This window comes from Lichtheimia ornata, assembly GCF_029851405.1.
Source record: "Lichtheimia ornata isolate CBS 291.66 chromosome Unknown scaffold00006, whole genome shotgun sequence".
Lineage (NCBI taxonomy): Eukaryota > Fungi > Mucoromycota > Mucoromycetes > Mucorales > Lichtheimiaceae > Lichtheimia > Lichtheimia ornata.
In genome coordinates this window covers 81,095-98,510 of record NW_026695326.1, presented here as the reverse complement: position 1 = coordinate 98,510, position 17,416 = coordinate 81,095, and the positions used below count along the sequence as shown (strand labels likewise).

At 44.5% G+C, this 17,416-nt stretch overlaps 6 protein-coding genes across 6 annotated transcripts; 5 read left to right on the top strand and 1 right to left on the bottom strand.

Moving 5' to 3' along the window:
* Positions 1-162: 162 nt before the first annotated feature.
* On the top strand, positions 163-1,918 carry O0I10_002196 (uncharacterized protein; the record flags this gene model as incomplete). The annotated part of the gene is made up of 5 exons (XM_058482282.1): positions 163-284; positions 337-628; positions 679-818; positions 881-1,099; positions 1,171-1,918. The coding sequence occupies 5 exons, from the start codon at positions 163-165 to the stop codon at positions 1,916-1,918; spliced, it is 1,521 nt and encodes a 506-aa protein (XP_058346780.1).
* Positions 1,919-2,059: 141 nt separating this feature from the next.
* On the top strand, positions 2,060-2,537 carry O0I10_002195 (glutaredoxin; the record flags this gene model as incomplete). Its single annotated transcript, XM_058482281.1, has 3 exons — positions 2,060-2,189; positions 2,253-2,327; positions 2,386-2,537. 3 exons carry the CDS (start codon positions 2,060-2,062, stop codon positions 2,535-2,537), a joined length of 357 nt encoding a protein of 118 aa, XP_058346779.1.
* Positions 2,538-2,933: 396 nt separating this feature from the next.
* O0I10_002194 (uncharacterized protein) lies at positions 2,934-5,971 on the top strand (the record flags this gene model as incomplete). Its single annotated transcript, XM_058482280.1, has 5 exons — positions 2,934-3,038; positions 3,130-3,311; positions 3,373-4,340; positions 4,401-4,628; positions 4,689-5,971. 5 exons carry the CDS (start codon positions 2,934-2,936, stop codon positions 5,969-5,971), a joined length of 2,766 nt encoding a protein of 921 aa, XP_058346778.1.
* A 516-nt stretch (positions 5,972-6,487) lies between these two features.
* O0I10_002193 (aconitate hydratase, mitochondrial) lies at positions 6,488-9,526 on the top strand (the record flags this gene model as incomplete). The annotated part of the gene is made up of 8 exons (XM_058482279.1): positions 6,488-6,514; positions 6,583-6,713; positions 6,775-7,391; positions 7,483-7,613; positions 7,677-8,318; positions 8,371-8,988; positions 9,130-9,337; positions 9,465-9,526. The coding sequence occupies 8 exons, from the start codon at positions 6,488-6,490 to the stop codon at positions 9,524-9,526; spliced, it is 2,436 nt and encodes an 811-aa protein (XP_058346777.1).
* Positions 9,527-12,716: 3,190 nt separating this feature from the next.
* O0I10_002192 (uncharacterized protein) lies at positions 12,717-13,697 on the bottom strand (the record flags this gene model as incomplete). Its single annotated transcript, XM_058482278.1, has 1 exon — positions 12,717-13,697. One exon carries the CDS (start codon positions 13,695-13,697, stop codon positions 12,717-12,719), a length of 981 nt encoding a protein of 326 aa, XP_058346776.1.
* Positions 13,698-15,377: 1,680 nt separating this feature from the next.
* O0I10_002191 (uncharacterized protein) lies at positions 15,378-17,368 on the top strand (the record flags this gene model as incomplete). The annotated part of the gene is made up of 8 exons (XM_058482277.1): positions 15,378-15,417; positions 15,743-15,964; positions 16,060-16,176; positions 16,247-16,464; positions 16,557-16,613; positions 16,739-16,796; positions 16,976-17,123; positions 17,185-17,368. The coding sequence occupies 8 exons, from the start codon at positions 15,378-15,380 to the stop codon at positions 17,366-17,368; spliced, it is 1,044 nt and encodes a 347-aa protein (XP_058346775.1).
* Between the last annotated feature and the right edge of the window lie 48 nt (positions 17,369-17,416).

Sequence of the window (17,416 nt, the reverse complement as noted above, 5' to 3'; positions counted from 1 at the left end):
GCTTATCTAGAGTGTGCGTGCACATGGCAGGTGTGACAAGACCACTATCGATTGGCCAATATCGTTTTGCTTCCCAGCAGCACACAACGACACATGCTTCACCCCCAGTTGGTGGGGTCGTCGGCTTCTTGCTTCTTGCAACTCTACTCACTCTCTCCCGCAATGCCATTTGGACTCGGTCATGAATTCGTTATTCTTGTCTCCAGGAGTGCACTATGGTCTTTTTTCGTCGACATTAAGCTTCAGGATGAGCACAATATACCCACTGAAGGACCCATGATTGTGTAAGCAAACTCAAAAAAGGACCACTCCAACAACGCAATTGACATGTCACAGTGCAGCGACCCATCACAATATGATTGTCGATCCAGCCGTACTTTCGGTGACCTTTCCAGACCATCGACGCTTCCACTATTGGGCCAAAGATAGCATGTTTAAGCATCCTCTCGCCAAACGCTTTCTCGAGAATTGTGGGGTTGTCCCAGTCGACCGCAAGACTAGAAACAATGCTCAACTCTATGCTGCTACATACGATGTCATGCGTCTTGGTGAATCCGTCGCTGTATTTCCAGAAGGCACAAGTCATACTTTACCACATCTTGGAACATTCAAAGATGGTACAAGCTTTGTAAGTATACTGCACGCCTAGTTTATGCAATAGACTCATGATAGCATTAGGCTGCACTCGAATATGCCAAAGTGATTGAGGAGGATCCCCACCCTAATGCCGATGGTTCTCTTCCACGAAAAGCTGTAATTCTTCCTGTTGGTATCGTTTATCCCGAGAAATCAAAGTATCGCAGCGTTGCCATCGTCAAGTAAGTAAAGGCTTATGGGTTTACTCCACCCCAACCACGTCGATTGACGTCATTTATGATAGATACGGCAAGCCATTGCACGTGGATCCTTATATGGATACCTATTATCAAGATCCCAAAAAGGCAGCAAAGCAACTCACAGCCGATTTACGTTCTGCAATTGAAGGGCTTACGGTGAATGCTCCTGATTGGGAGAGTCGAGATGCAGCAGAGATGGCTCGATGGTTGTTATTTCCTGGAGAAAATGGGTCGATGCGCGATTATATTTCCGTTACTCAAAGGTTGGTTTTGTCATGATCACTACGACTGCTACTACTACATTGTACTGATAACGCATGATCATTTGCTATAGTCTTATTGGAGCCTTTGCTGACCTTTCGACATCGGATCCAGACATTGCATTGTTGGAGCAAAGTTTGCGTGCATACAAGATGGAATTGGAAGCTTTGTCTCTAAAGGATTCTCATATTGCAAAGTACAATGAGCGGGATATCACAGCAGCATCTACTACGATGGAATTACTTCGGCGTACCATGGCATCGATGATTGATCTACCTCTCTTTCTACCAGGCTTGGTGGGTCATTTACCGTTGTATGTGGCAGGTTACTATGCAGGAAAGTTTGAGATCTATGAGGAAGTCAGGGCACAAAACAAGATCTTTCTCGGCTTGTTAATGGTTCCCTTTGTCTACATTTTGGCCTTCATTTGGGGATGGTACACGCTCTTTGGAGGAACATTCTTTGGATTCTTTGCTGCATTGGCTACCTTGGGCGTCTTTGTATGGTATCACGTGGTATCCATCGATGAACGATATGAGAATTTCAAGGATCTCGTTGGACGCTGGCGTCTTTTTGATGCGGTTGTACTTGGACGTGGCATGTGGCGAAGAAAGGATCGTATTCTACAACTTAAGCAATTACGTGATTCCAACCTGCAAGGGGTTCGACGCATGGTGAAAGCTTACAAGGGTAAAAATGATCATGTACACGCAGTTTGGTTAGCCATTCGTTCTCGTGTTAAGCAATTTGGTGATCCTGCAAAGTTACATGGTAGACGAAAAAAGCTAGCAAAGCAGTTTGAGTGGTCATTTGAAGAATAATAAAAAGAGATGTTCTAAATGAAATGAATGAATGAATGATATCATACCCAGTATCCCGGGTTACCGGAGTAGCCATGGAAACTCATTTGGTAGTATATAAATCTTTCCTGATGCAGCTAATGCTTTCACCTCAGCAACACCATGTTGAAAAAGCTTTATTCTTGGATATTCCCACCACCCCTCACGCCTGAAGAACTGGCCCAAGTTGAGCAACAAGTTGAAGATCTCATCAAGAATAACAATGTGGTTGTCTTTTCAAAGACGTATTGTCGTATGTCAATTCGCGTTTATTGATTCCAGCAACTTGGATCGACGTGTCTCATTCCTTTTTCAGCGTTCTGCAATAGTGCTAAAGGGCTCTTGAAAAGTCAAAACGTTGAATTTACTGTGGTAGAGCTTGACCGTGAAAGTAAGTTGATAATACCATTCAATCATCATGTCATCTCAACGCCATCATCGCTCCATAGCCCACGGTTCTGCCATGCAAGATTACCTTGAGAGACGCAGCGGCCAACGCACCGTACCCAACATCTTCATCAAGCAACAGCATCTTGGTGGTTGTGATGATCTTAAAGCAGCCGATAGGGATGGTCGATTACAGAAAATGTTGGCAGCTTAAAGTGTTAATGTTATTAAGGATGATTCATTGAGTAGTATGATGAGGAAATAAAACACCCCTTGGTGCATTGTGTTTAAAGTGAATGGATGGTGTGGGGGATCTTTATTAGATGACGTAAAGCGAATGATACGAGTGGATAGCAGCTTGACATTGATGCAATGCAAAGGAATAATTATATGCAGGATTTGCCACACTTTTTGTGCATAAGGTGTCATGTGCAGGCAAGAGCTATACCGGATAGAATCACGAGCCGATGATTTGTATATGTGCCAAGTCAACCCCGAATGCTAAGCCTGGATAGGGTGAGTTATAGTATACTCCTCTTTTAGCTTTCTCTCTCTCTCTCTCTCTCTTTCTTCCACTTCCGCCCTTGGACAATAACGACCACACACAGTAATGGAATACGGATCGTATGACAATACCTCCTATCCACCACCACCACCCGCCAATGGTCGTCGCCCCGAATACGTGCATCGCAACAGCAGCACTGGAAGGTCACAGGTAAACGAATGGAGGAGGTGTGCCTGTAGTGTGTGGCCCCTGCGGCGCTTACATGAAACAACTTGTCTCTAATGTGGGGTTATTGTGTCAGAATGGCGAGATTGAACAAGTGGTGACCAAGCTCTTACGAACCACCAAGGCATTGTTGGAAGCATTGACACACTGGTCTCAATTACGAGCGACTACTGCGGATATCCTTGATTTTCGGGAGACTTTGGAACGACAATTCCATTCAGTATCACAAGCCTTTGAAGACAATGGAGTGCCCATGAAGTAAGTAGGGAATGATGATAAGGATATAGTGTCATGTTGTTATTGACAAAGCAATGAATAGTGATCTTGCATGGATACCTCATCAACTAAAGGACTCGATATCGGTTGCTATGAATGAGGAGCCATCCCCTACTACATTGGAGCAGCATTTGCCAAAGATTCGAGATGTGATTGTTCACTTGTTACATGGATTGAAGGGGAAGCAACATCAATTACGGGAACGGGAAACAGCTGCTTGGTCACGAGATTCAATGCGATCTACCGATTCTTGGCGTCGAGAAGTACCACAAGCTGCACTTGCTCGTGGGGCAAACCTTGCACAGTCTCCTACACGACCTTATTATCCAGCAGATCGTTCACCACCTCCATCCGCTGCTCGTATTACACCATCGGATTATGATCCTCGTACAAGTGGAATGCCACGCCCATCCGTTTCTTCAGACAGCAGCTCAACGAGTAGAATGAATTATCCACCACCCCAAAATCGACCTTATTCGCCTACTTATTTACCATCTTCACCACGTCAACAACAACCACGTATACCTTCACCTTCTCGTTCTACATCTTCGTCAGTCGCTGGTGATGATCGAATGGGTACAGGTCTTGGTCGGCCCAATAGCACATCATCTTCATCACGTGGTTACTTTGATACTCGACCAGCATCACCTATAGCACATCCACCTCCACCTCCACCACCTCCACCACCACCCATGTCATCGCCTGCAGCTGTGCCAGCACGTACCTCTCCAAGTGATTTTGATGAAAATGATCCTGGCACTGCTAGTGCACTTGCAGCTCTTAAACGACAAGAGAATCTCGCTCGTCGATCTTCAGTACGTCGTGCATCCATGTTGCGTGGCAACAATGATTATCATCCTATGAAACGACCTGCCAACGAATATGTTCCACCCGTGCCTTCACTTCCTACTCCTGACACACGCAAATTGGGTACTGTGGATGAAATGCAAAATGACAATGCTGTAACAACAACAACAGCACCACAAGCTACAAAGGACGAAGGTGAAAAAGGTATGCCATTTATACATAATCTAATTCAAGGAGGGGTGCTAATGAGCATATATACAATAGGTCTCAGCCTTTATTTGCAGATTGGCAACAATACCAAAAAGGTGCAATATACAGGCGAAGTCAGCTTGTCAGCATTGCGTATGCTCTTTATTGAAAAGTTCAATTACTCTTCCGGCCTCAATGATTTTCCCAGCATTTACATCCGCGACCCTGCCATCAACGTGTCATATGAGCTTGAGAATCTTCAAGAAGTAACCAACAAGTCGGTGCTTTCTCTCAATGTGGATGGTATGGTTATTTGAGATTACTTCATGAATTGCACGTGATGCTCACATACTTTGATGATAGAGGACGTGGCACAGAAGCAGTGGTTGCAACAAGTGACTGATTCGGTTGAAAAGGAGATGGGCGAGATCCGAAAATTGTTTATTGAACACGTGGATGAAATCAAAAAGCAAGTTGCTCAAGTCGCTGACAATCAACAAGCTGCCGTACCTCCACCACCACCTCCACCACCTCCACCTGCACCAGCACAGGCTCCAGAACCAGAGTCATCATCGACAACGGCAGATGTTCCTGAACCTACGACTACAACATCATCAAGTAATGAAGAGAATACAACCATTTCTACACAACAACTTCAATCACAATTGAAGGAAATTGAAACGCTGAGACGAGACATGGCCGTATTACGACAATTAGAGCGTGAGATGCGTGAAAGCACGGATGGAGTGGTGCAAGAATTGAAAGACAAAGCTGAAGAGTTGAGGAAACAAGATGAAGAGAGCAAAGACAAGCAAACAGCACGAGCAGCAGCACGATTGTTTATTGAAGAAGGCAAAGAAAAGGTGCTTGCCGATTCAGACAAGATCACAGCACGCCTTGAGGACTTGCAGGATACAGTGGATCAGCTCAAGTTGGATGTGACACAACGTAAATGTCGTCCTTCGGATGCCCAAATGGCTCATTGCAATAAGGAGCGGGATATGGTCTCCAAGGAAATTGAGGAATTCGGCGAGTATCTTGTCAGCGTCAAACCACGATGGAAGAAGACATGGGAAATGGAGCTTCAAACCATTGTCAAGGAGCAACAAATGCTCAAGGAACAGGAAGGCTTGTTACTCGACATGCGAGATGATTTGGCTGCTTTGGTGGAAGTCTATGATCAACTTGAGAAGATTTGTGCTTACCAGAAAAAGGCCAAGCCTGTCATGCGTGAATTCCATGTGGCCCCTGCTGAAGAAGGTTTCGAAGGAATGAGCAGTGTCCTCAAGCAAGTTCAAACCATTGATGTCGATCATGATCGTCGACTCAAGGCTCTCAATCAAGCTGAAAAGATGCGACAACGTGAACTTGACAACCGCATTGACGAATTTGAACAAGAGCTATCCACCTTTGTCGATTCCAAAAAGCTGAAAAAGACGGGCGGTGCAGAGGAAATTGAACGACAACGAAAACAGAAGGATCAGGAAATGTTACGTCGCATGTACATGGAACAACGTGAGAACAAACAACCACAACCCAATGATGATGATGACAATGAGAATTCGCAGCAACAAGAACCTGAAGAAGATCAGCAGCAGCAATCAAAAGAAAATGAAGAAGAACCAGCAGATGAAGATCAGCAATAGCAGCTATTATATACATATCATTACTATCACAACAAACATATGAACATTGCATACATACACATACAGACATATTTGGATTACTAAAGATAAGGGAATGAGAGATAATGGGTTGGGGTGATGATCAAAGTTTTCATTCTCGTTACACGCATTGAAAGTTTTTCACGGCCCGGTTGGTTGTTACACATGGGGGTTTTAGGAGAAAATCAAGGAACGCCGCTTGATTGGTTTCATTGTCTTTCCGAATACGTGTCAAAACAATCGCCACAATTCAAGGTTCCCAACCGGTTTATCCAAAATGAACAAAGAGAAATGAATTGGATTGGAGGGTAAGTGTTTGGAGAAAAGGGAGGTTGTTGCAAGCTACTCATTCATATTCATCAACGCTAGTTAGTCATCTGACAGCTCTTGTACATCATGTGAAAGGGCCGTAAACATCCGAATATTTTAAATAGGCACACTTTCTCCTGTTTTCGCCTTTTTTTATCTTTATCCTTATCTTTAAAAAGTGTGACAATCATGTTGGTTTCTGGGAGAGTACTCAAGGTATGTGTCTTGTAAATCATCTCGATCTTTCTTGTAATTGACAACGTACATCCATCATCGTCATTTAGTCTTGGTGTCGTCAACAGCAACGTGTGTTTGTACGCCACTATGCACGTGTGGAAAGTGTGCGATTGTCAAAATTTGAAGACCAACGACTCGATTATCAGCGATTGACTGAAAATTTGGAACGTGTTCGCAAGTATGTATCTATTGACGTTGATGATGATGATGGTGTCATGCTGACCTTCAAAATCATATAGAACATACGACAAATCATCCCATCTGACACTTGCGGAGAAAATTCTCTATGCGCATTTGCCGACACAACGCCACTCAAAGCGAGAGGATCAAGAAGATGGACTCCCAGGAACAACAATGACACAGCAACAGGGTGGTGATTCATATCTGCATGTGGATGTAGATCGGGTAGCCTGTAATGATGCAGCCGCTCAAATGGCATTATTGCAGCTGATGGCAGCAGGATTGGGAAGAACCAAGGTGCCGACAACAGTGCATTGTGATCATCTTATCGAAGCACAACATAACGCCAGCAGGGATTTGGGTCCTGCTGAGGGATTACACAAGGAGGTATACGAATTCTTGGCAGCAGCATCAGCCAAACATGGTATTGGATTCTGGAAACCTGGGTCGGGTATCATGCATCAACTCGTACTTGAGCATTACGCATTCCCTGGTGGTTTACTTTTGGGCACGGATGGGCATACACCTCATGCTGGTGGTCTTGGTATGCTTGGCTTTGCAGCGGGTGGTGCAGATGCAGTACATGTCATGGCTGGTGATCCATATGAACTTAAACAACCTCGTGTCATTGGTGTACGATTGGAAGGTCAATTATCAGGATGGGCATCCCCAAAAGGTACGTCATTGTTTATTGTGTACGCGTGTGGGTTTGTTTGCACGTATGCATTATAAATACTCACGCTTATTTTTTCCCATGCCCCTTGCAGATATCATCCTTACCGTAGCGGGTCATCTCAAAGGCAAAGGTGCTGAAGGTGCAATTCTTGAATACCATGGCCCAGCAGCAGATACATTATCATGCTCAGGGATGGCAACCGTGTGCAACATGGGAGGCGAGGTAATTGGTCACGTGGGAGGAGTTGATGAGATGGGTGTTTTTTAATGCTTATCATCATCTTAGATTGGTGCCGCCTCCTCCTTGTTTCCATTCAGCCAACGTATGCATGACTATCTTTGTGCAACCAATCGTCATGATGTTGCCTATGCTGCTCAATCGGTGGCAGACACTTTTCTACGACCTGATGAGGATGCCAAGTATGATGATGTGATTGAGATCCACCTTGATCGTTTGGAGCCCCATATCAATGGTCCATTTACTCCGGATTTGACAACGCCTGTTGCCGATTTTAAAAACAAGCTCAGTCACGAGGATTGGCCACAAGCTCTTAGTGCCGCACTCATTGGCTCATGCTCAAATGGATCTTATCAAGACATGAATCGTGCTGCACACATTGCACGTCAAGCAGCTGAAAGAGGTCTCAAGGTCAAGGTGCCATTCCTAGTGTCTCCTGGTTCCGAACAAGTACGAGCTACGCTTGAACGTGATGGCCATCTCGATTTATTCGATCAAGTGGGTGGTTCATTACTTGCCAATGCTTGTGGCCCATGTGCAGGTCAATGGGATAGGAGTGCTACTAGCAAAGACAAGAAACAAGATACCTATGATGCTCCATGGAACTCAATTATCTCCTCCTACAATCGCAATTTCCGTGGCATCAATGATGGCAATCCCAATACCCATGCATTTATCGCATCACCCGAGGTATATATATGACGACTCTAGCTATCCATATACATGCTAAATGATATGATAGATTGTGATGGCAATGGCATTTGCAGGCAAATTGACATTCAATCCTATGAGAGATCGCATTGTCGGTGTGGATGGCATACCTTTCAAATTCCAACCTCCTAGTATGGATCAAGCTAGTGATGATGACCTTCCACAAAAGGGCGATTATTGCAATGGCGATGATCATCGATACTACCAACCACCTACTGATGATGGCGCAGCAGCCTTATTGGACGTACATGTGCATCCACAATCACAACGACTTCAGCTGTTGGAACCATTTGCTGCTTGGGATCAGAAAGATATCGAGCAAGTACCCATTTTGATCAAGGTACAAGGCCAATGCACAGCTGAGCACATTTCCATGGCGGGTCCATGGCTAAAGTATCGGGGGCATTTGGACAATATTGCAAACAACCTTTTGATCGGTGCAAGGAATGCTGAAAATGGTGAAATCAACCGAGTACGGAACCTTGTCACGGGCAAATACGCGAGTGTTCCCGAAACGGCACGCGATTACAAAGCTAGAGGGATCCGATGGGTTGTGGTGGCTGACGAGCACTATGGTGAGGGATCATCTTCACAAGAACATGCGGCAATGGAACCACGCTACTTGAATGGTGTTGCCGTGATTGCCAAGGTACGTATCATACACGTCATGCTGCTCATGGGGTGTGGTGGTGGTGGTGGGCGAAAGAGGGTGATGCACATAGACACAAAATTGTTTGTGCGTGTGTATGCTGTGTGACATTTGCTGATGATGTTGTTATATATGGATTAGTCCTTTGCTCGTATCCACGAAACCAATCTCAAACGACAAGGCATGCTTCCTCTCACATTTGCCAACCCTGAAGATTACAACAAGGTGGATCCATCCGATCTAGTCAGCATTGTCGGCCTTTCAGACAACAGCATGCAACTCACTTTGGTGCTGCACAAGGAGCGGGGAGACACAGTTGAGGTGCCTCTATCACACACATTTAGCAAAGGTAAGATTTTCTCGCTTATCACAGGGTTGATGGGTTTCTTTTTTCCCTTGGTTTCTATCCATATCATCATACTTTATATTTTGGGGAAGGGATAAGCATGATGAGAAAATGCTGACATATGTTATAGATCAGCTGGAATGGTTCAAGGCAGGCTCGGCATTAAATGCCTTACGAGAAACACGTGTATAAAGCACGCAGTAGTGTACAAAGAATCCAAGTACTGTTACATAATAATATCTGTACCATATGGTTGAGAAAAGGAAACGATAGCTCTATGTGATATGGGTTTTATGGCTGATGCATCATTGTGTCTTTGGGCTGTGGGTCATGGGGATGAGTTAATGTGGTAGATTGGTGAGCGAAAAGGAAAGAAAAAACTCCCGTCTCCATTTTTTCTCTTTAGCACCACACACGACAAGTGATACAGAACAAGGACCCGCCAAAATTCTCCTCAATGTAAATCATCATCATCCACCGCTTTAGAGAGTCGAGGCATGTGATGCACGTTGAATCACGGGCACCACCAAAGTAAACCTTGTGTTCAAAGTAAAGCATAGAAAAAGAGTTACAGTGTCGAGTGATCGCCATTCGATATCGAACCAAAAAGCCATGCTTTTCCCGCTCTCTCTCGTCTGTCCTCTCATCCGCGTGTACAAAAGATCATGGGACAATGGTATTGGGCTTGAAGCAATGCTGTGTAACTGGGGTTCGTGCTCTTGGCTCATTCACATCACTCATTATCAGAAATTTTTACACCACATTGACGACACTGATTGAGTGCACAGCAATCGATAATAAGGATGACACAACAACGGAAGCCTACCCGAGGGGCTATAGAGAGCATCTATCATTAGCCTTCTTCCTTAACCCAATGTGACCCTTTAGTCACTCTTTTTTGTGTGCCGGGCTTATCCGATATTGCTGTTTGCTTGTTTTCTTCGTGTGTTTAGTTGTGGGGTGAAAGAATAGGAGGGCCGTGCACGACCAGTGCTTTGTAAACAAACACTCCAAAGCGCTCAGGCCATTTTATTGCCATCACCGCAAGCTATCACCACATCACCACTACATTTGCATCATCATGATTTGCCCAATGCTGCTTGCTATTTTACGCATTAGCTACGCTGGTTAGACCAGTGACAAAAAGGGAACTCTAAATAGGGTGTAACGCGATCATGGGGCCTGTTGTTTCCCTTTCCCTGTTCTTTTTTGCTTCCTCCCTTACACTGGCGCATCCGTTTTGGCATGCAACCTGATTTAGAATCAACGTGTCGTGGGTGGGTGGTTTGGGGGGAGGTGAACAATGAACCAACAGCCAACGATACCAGGCACATTGTACATGCACACAAGCGGTATTGAGCTCATTTTGTTATCAATGCAGAGTCGTATTCTCTTATGAAAATTGCTTTCAGCTCATCGTTGCTCCCATGACTATCCAAACCTTATTTCTTTCAAGCGACTCGTGATACAGGTTACGCGGGTCCATCAAGCGCGTTATACCATCCGTTGTGTTGTTCCCCCCACTTTATTGCTACCACCACCACCATCATCATCACCACCCTGTCGATACAGGTGACAAAAAGCCGTGTGCATTCTCATGAAAAGGAATGATGTGCTACATCCACTGTTGTCTCAATCTACTTATATAGTCCCCTTTTTCTTTTTCTTGTGCTCTCTCTTTTTTCTTTACAACCGCTTTTCTCATATCCAACCTTATAATAATCTCACATTTTAACTACTATGGTGGCCAACATTGACATGTCTCTCCTCCATTTCACCAACAGTGCCAATGCTGAGGGTATGGTTGACACGTCTAAGGTATGCAGTGGCCGAGGCAAGAGCTACTGCTTGATCCACAGGCGTTACTTTGAGACAAGCTGGTGCCCGGATTGCAGCCGTGCTACTGGTAGGCTTCTTTAAAAACGACCACGCATGTACTCTATCGCACATGTTGCTCACCAATGTCTCTTTGATCATTAGTGCTCGGTCGCTAAAACGCGCAAAGGTTACTCACTGTGCCTTTTTTCTTCTTCTAAACGTGCGCACATCACCTACCCGACAAGAACAACAAAACACCTAAAAAAACTTCATGTCATAGCAAAAAAAGAAAACGAATCCGAAAAGTACATTATACCAAACACCCACTCTCACACACACAAAGCATTCTTTCATTGTCACCTTCCTTACTCCTTCCTCGACAACAAAACCATAAGACCAGAGATCTCTCATGCAGAAAAAAAAACCACCACCCGCCATGCCACATACCAAAAATGTATACTGTATCCTGACCCCCTTCAATGTTTGTAATTTATAATCCATCTATGATGATCTACGTATATCTAACAGCAATATCAGTCTCACTTGACTATTATCTTTCATTCATTATCCTTGCTATTGTCGTCGTTCTAACAACAACTACCACATGAAAAAAGCGTATAGTGCGCGTATTATTCCAATAAAAGCTCCCTTTTTCCTACGTTGTACAACAGCACACACACAATCAATGGCGATCTGGGCAATCGACCCGCCCTTTTTTTCCTCGTCCATGTTGTGCAACAGGTCGTCACCATAATCATCAACATCCCAAGACCAATACAACACTGATCATGCGCCCGTCGTACCAAAAAAAGAGACCACTTATCGATATATGGAGCATCATCTCATACATCACCAACGTTACCCTGCACCACCCACCCATTCTATCCACATGTCAATACCTCCATTATGCTCCAATCTTGTTTTACCCAATCTAGCCACAGCAGCTCATCATCACTATTTCTGCCGGCACATGCTATTGGATTCCCACCTTGCCCTTTTACGCGTGGTGTAGCTCATTTGCATCTGCATATGATAATGATTCTCCGACATGGTGGTGATGATGATGGTGACAATGGGTAATCCTGCTGGCAGCAGAGTCACCTCATGGCAACCATGCCCATAGTAGGGTAACCATGGCAACGCATGGATGATGAAAAAACGCGATTATGGATGCCCGTGGGAACAACAGGGTGCATATACATACACACACTTGCTCACTGCAATGTCGCGTAGTGTTCTTAAAACAGCTTTGGTGGTGGGGTTAAATATCATATGCTCAGCAAAAAACGGCGATCTCTATTCTTTGTTGTACCAACCAATCGTTACGCCACTCGTCATCGTTCTAGCAACAAAAGGGCCGAATAGATGGGATGCAATGTACATGCATGCAATCGCCGCATTAAATGCATGTACGTGCACGCACGTCCAAACTGCTGGATCCCATTTTAAAAACGACCAATGTGAGATGATGATGATGCTTACAACAGTAAATGATATTTTTTTATTGAACACATGATGGTGGGGATGAATAAGAAAAGAATCAACAATAAACAAAGCAATGAATTTACATTGGTTGCCAGAGAGAGTGGGCTGCACCAGGCATCCAAGTGGGGTTAGAAGTGTGACCTTGAAGGCAAACATAGGTGTGGCCATGGTATTGAACGCGATCGCCTGGTGCATAGGTTCCCACAGGATCCCATTCGGATGCACCTCCACTTCCGTGATGATGACGGCTTTCATGGTGATGATGATGTTCGCCACCACCTTGATGATGATGTTCATGGCCACCATGGTTACCACCTTGATGTGCACGACGTTGCTCTTCTTCTTGCTTACGACGTCGTTCTTCAGCTTCTTCATGTTCACGTCGACGTTGCTGTTCTTCCATTTGTTGGCGTTCACGTTCCAATCGCTCCTTTTCTTCTTCCATTTGTTGACGTTCTTGTTCCTTTTGCTCTTCCTTTTGTTCATGATCCTTATAGAGCTTGTGGCCCAAAAAGCCTGCACCAATAGCAAGGGCACCACCGAGAACAGCAGTGCCTACATCACCAGCAAGAGCCTTGTGACGCATAGACTTGATGCGCTTAGCATGTTCCTCGCTAATGTAAGATGGGCCTTGTACAGGTTGCATGGATTGTTGTTGAGCAGGTGGGCTATTGAAGCCTGAGGCAGTGATAGTCAAATGGAGACGACCAGCATCCTTTCCCTTGATATTGTAGATGGTGTAAATAGCATTGACGTGTCCACCAGGTGCTTGAACAATAGGAGCCAACTTGATGGCACAAAAGCCGATCACTTGATCCACACCCGTTTCCTCATCCATCACCTCTACAAACATCTCTTGTTCACCACGCAAAGGTGATTCGAGAGTTTGGTTCCAAGTCGCGTTGGTACCAGCATCCTTGGCAGTAAATGTCTTTTGCCAATCCTTTTCTTCGAGATTCAATGCATAGCGCACATAGGGATCTTGTCTTCCGGTGTCAACATCTTGCATGTTGGTTGCAGAGTTCACGACGACCTTGAGTGTGCCTTCAGTTTGCAGCATGATTGAAAGTGATAGAGTGTATAAGAGAAAGAAGAAAGAAAGAAAAAAGGGTGCTAGATCAATATTGCTTACCCACCCCTCTTTTTAAATGCAGGCATCCAATTACTATTTTCTTTGATTTCTTCCTCATTTACGCCTGCATTGCTGTCAATGACATCACGATCTAGTCGCGTCGTTGACAAGAATAGATAAAGCAAAGAGCGCTAGTGGCGATTATTTTCAGCGAGTGTGTGGGTATGCTATGTGATTTGTTTGTGTATTTTTGGGGCAAGTACGTTCTATACCTAAAGCAGTAAGGTGCCTATTCCTCCTATTCGGAACCAAAGGCTCGGCCGTTTCAAGAGAAAGAAGCAAAGAGCATCAACGTCTTGCTGCATGCATAAGGAAAAGAGGTGTTATGCCTATTTTCCTCTTTCTTTCAATCCGATCCCCGACAAGCCGCTTGGCGCTTTTTTCGCCCAGAACATCAGGTGCGGAGAACATCACGTGTGAAGATTCCCCTCTTATTTTCTGTAAATGGTACATGGTACCAAGATGTCATCGCCATTGACGTTGCCTTTGAAGCCGACAAAGAATGATATGATTGTTGTGCAAAAGTGGTTCGAGAAAAACTAGCATCAACGTGGAAAAGATTACTACCCACACAGGTAAAGGCCATATATGACAGCTGAACCAGCCCTTTCAAGTTCAAAACAGGAAACGGAGTCGTAAGCTTTGCGGAAACCTTAACCTTGTCCTCGTTACTCTACTTGCACCGTGCGTTGGATCATTATACACCACGCTTTGTGTGAGATGGGACAAAGAGTGGCACGCTCCAAGTAGCTCGTATCCAGAAGAAACAGCTCATTTCATTGAACAGCTCATTGTCTCCCATTAATGGAGGCCGCTGCATAATGCTGATCATTGTGTCGGATTATACCAGCTACTAGCATTATCAATTAGCCATATGGTAACCACCCAGCAGCTGTTACCGGAAAGTCTCGGTTGTCATAATCGTGGTGGTGCATGCTATTATTGTAAAACGAATCACCATCATTTTCATGATCTCGTGTTATGCATCACAATAAAGCTTGTTTCAAACGCACTCACGCCTAACATGATAACATCCGATCTCCTCCGTCAGTTTAGCTATGCCTCGGGTGAAACAATTAGTTTCATTACCACAATACAGGTAGACAAAGGACCGACAGCAATCCTTCTCACTAGCACGCACATGCAAAACGCCTAGTTTGTGCATTGATGCTATCGTGATTGCATATCGAAGGAATCACTTTTGATTATGTAATGCTCATAATGTGAAGCTATCAAGGATGGGGCTGTGTTGTTATTGAGGTAATTGTTGTATTATGGCGTGGTTGTTACCCGTCATCTCCTCTCTTTTCTTATGCACGCCCATCTTTTTTGACACCACATGTCCCAAATCGATGACTAATTACAAGAGAAAAAAGGTGAGTTGTACAAGGTTCGATCAACGTCCTTTCATTTAGACACTGACATGCTGTGCTACAAAAATCCCATTCCGCACAAGTTGGATGCATTTCTCTCCCTCTTTTTTTGTCGCTTGCTCAGTGTCATTTATATTGTTCACCTCTTGACGCAACAATAGAAGTGACATTGCGTAGCATGGTGGCGTCTACTTTTTCAATGGAATATCCCAAAGCCAATCGCTCATTCACTAGCATGTCCCATCTACGACGCCAGCTGCTACCGAAAACAAAAGGTAATTCTTTTCTTTAGCTTTGTATGCCTACGTTGTGCCTGTGGGATTGGATCATCATGCCGTCAATGATGGCATTGTGAAGCTATTGGTATATTCAAAGAAGCCTTTAGTGATGATGTGGTGGTGGTGGTGGAAGTGGTGGTGTGATTAGTATAGTAGCCAAGAAAAAAAAAGAGGGGCGGGGTTTGTGTTCTGGCACATCACACATCACACATACACAACACATACGCACGGCACATAGTTTTTGTTTTCTTTTTCCAAATCTAATATTGCAGCATTCTTTTCTCTTTACCTTCCTTTTCTCCTTTCCTTTTCCGTGCTACAGATATGCCTAGCGGTACAGGATTTGGTCTCATGCGTCTGTTTACGAGGAAATCGCCGCGTAGTCATTCTAGCAAAAAGAAGTTGCCTGCAGGCGAACAAGAATCCGAGTCGACTACCAGCACCATGTCTTCAACTGAAACGACTTCGATTCATCGTTACGATAGCGGACGACGATACAATGCACGACAAGATATTCCTTATCTTCTTCCAAACGATGAAGAAGGTAAAATGATTACTACTACTACCACCACGACCACGACCATCATCATCATCACATGCTCGACACTAACATACATATCCATCAAACCCACTCATCAGAAAACGATCGCGCACACCAACAGCATTGGATGATCAATGTTGCTTTTGGCAGCAACTTTGATGCACCCGTTCAAGATGCATTAGAGAAGGGCATCGAAGTATTGGACTCGGGTTGTGGTAAGATTGGATATGTTTATATGAAGAAAAGACGTATACAACATCTAACTCGATACATTCTACAACACAGGACCAGCTACATGGACTTTGGAAATGGCAGAAAAGTACCCCAATTCGACGTTCAATGGCACGGACATATCACCACGATTTCCACAGACGATCAAGCCGCCCAATTGTCATTTCTTCATTCACAACATTGTCGATCCAGCACCGTTTCCTGATAGCACCTTCATGTTCATCCACCAACGACTCTTATCATTGGGTATCCTTGAGAATGAATGGGACAAGGTATAAAATGGCTGACGACAAATGACGTCGTGATGATGCTATTTCTTTCTTTCTTCTTTCATGATGGCTGACAATCATTTTTTTCCTTTCAGGCACTCGCCGATCTCATGCGGACGCTGAAACCAGGTGGTTGGATCGAGCTTTTGGAGGTAAAAATAAACTGGGTGGGGGGGATGATTGAAGGTGGTTTCGGTGCATGGACTTTTTACACACACACGTGTTATACCTTACAACATACCCCTTTGAAAAGTCACTCACTTTTTCGTGTTCATAGATATCGTATACTCAATATGAGAATGCTGGTCCCAAGGTCACTTTGCTTATGCAATCAGGTATGTGTGATTATGGGAAATGGAGGCAAAAAGCATGGGGTAAACGGACGGGGTACCCGAAAATTGGGCGATCGGTCCACCATCCACTGTTTTTTTTTTGCTCTCCTCACTTCCCAGGAACCTTTCTTTTTCTACCTCGGATGTTGGGGCTAATGAATTGTATGGTGGATCCAATACAGTGGTTACGTATGGCAAATCCAAAGGTCTGAACCCCGGTGCTGCACACGTGCTCGATGACATGTTGACACAAGCTGGGGCTGTCAACATTTCCTCACGACGAGTTGCCATTCCTTTGAATCATGGTGGAAAGCTTGGTGATCTCTTTTGGTAGGTTTCATTTTGTCATCTCTATTCCGTCCTTTCACTTACACGATCCAACTTTCTACAGGGACGACTTTAAAGATATCTTTATGGCATTGTTCCCGATTGTTAGTAGACTCCATAGTGATCTCGCTGATATTGAAGACTATAAGCGTTTCTTGGATGCTTGTAAGACTGAATGCAGTGAACACGAAACGGCGCTCTATTGGATTCGCAGCTGTGGTCAAAAGCCTAGCAACGACGACGAGTAAATCTATTTGAGCAACAATCACATTCCCTTTCCCCCCCCCACAACCCAC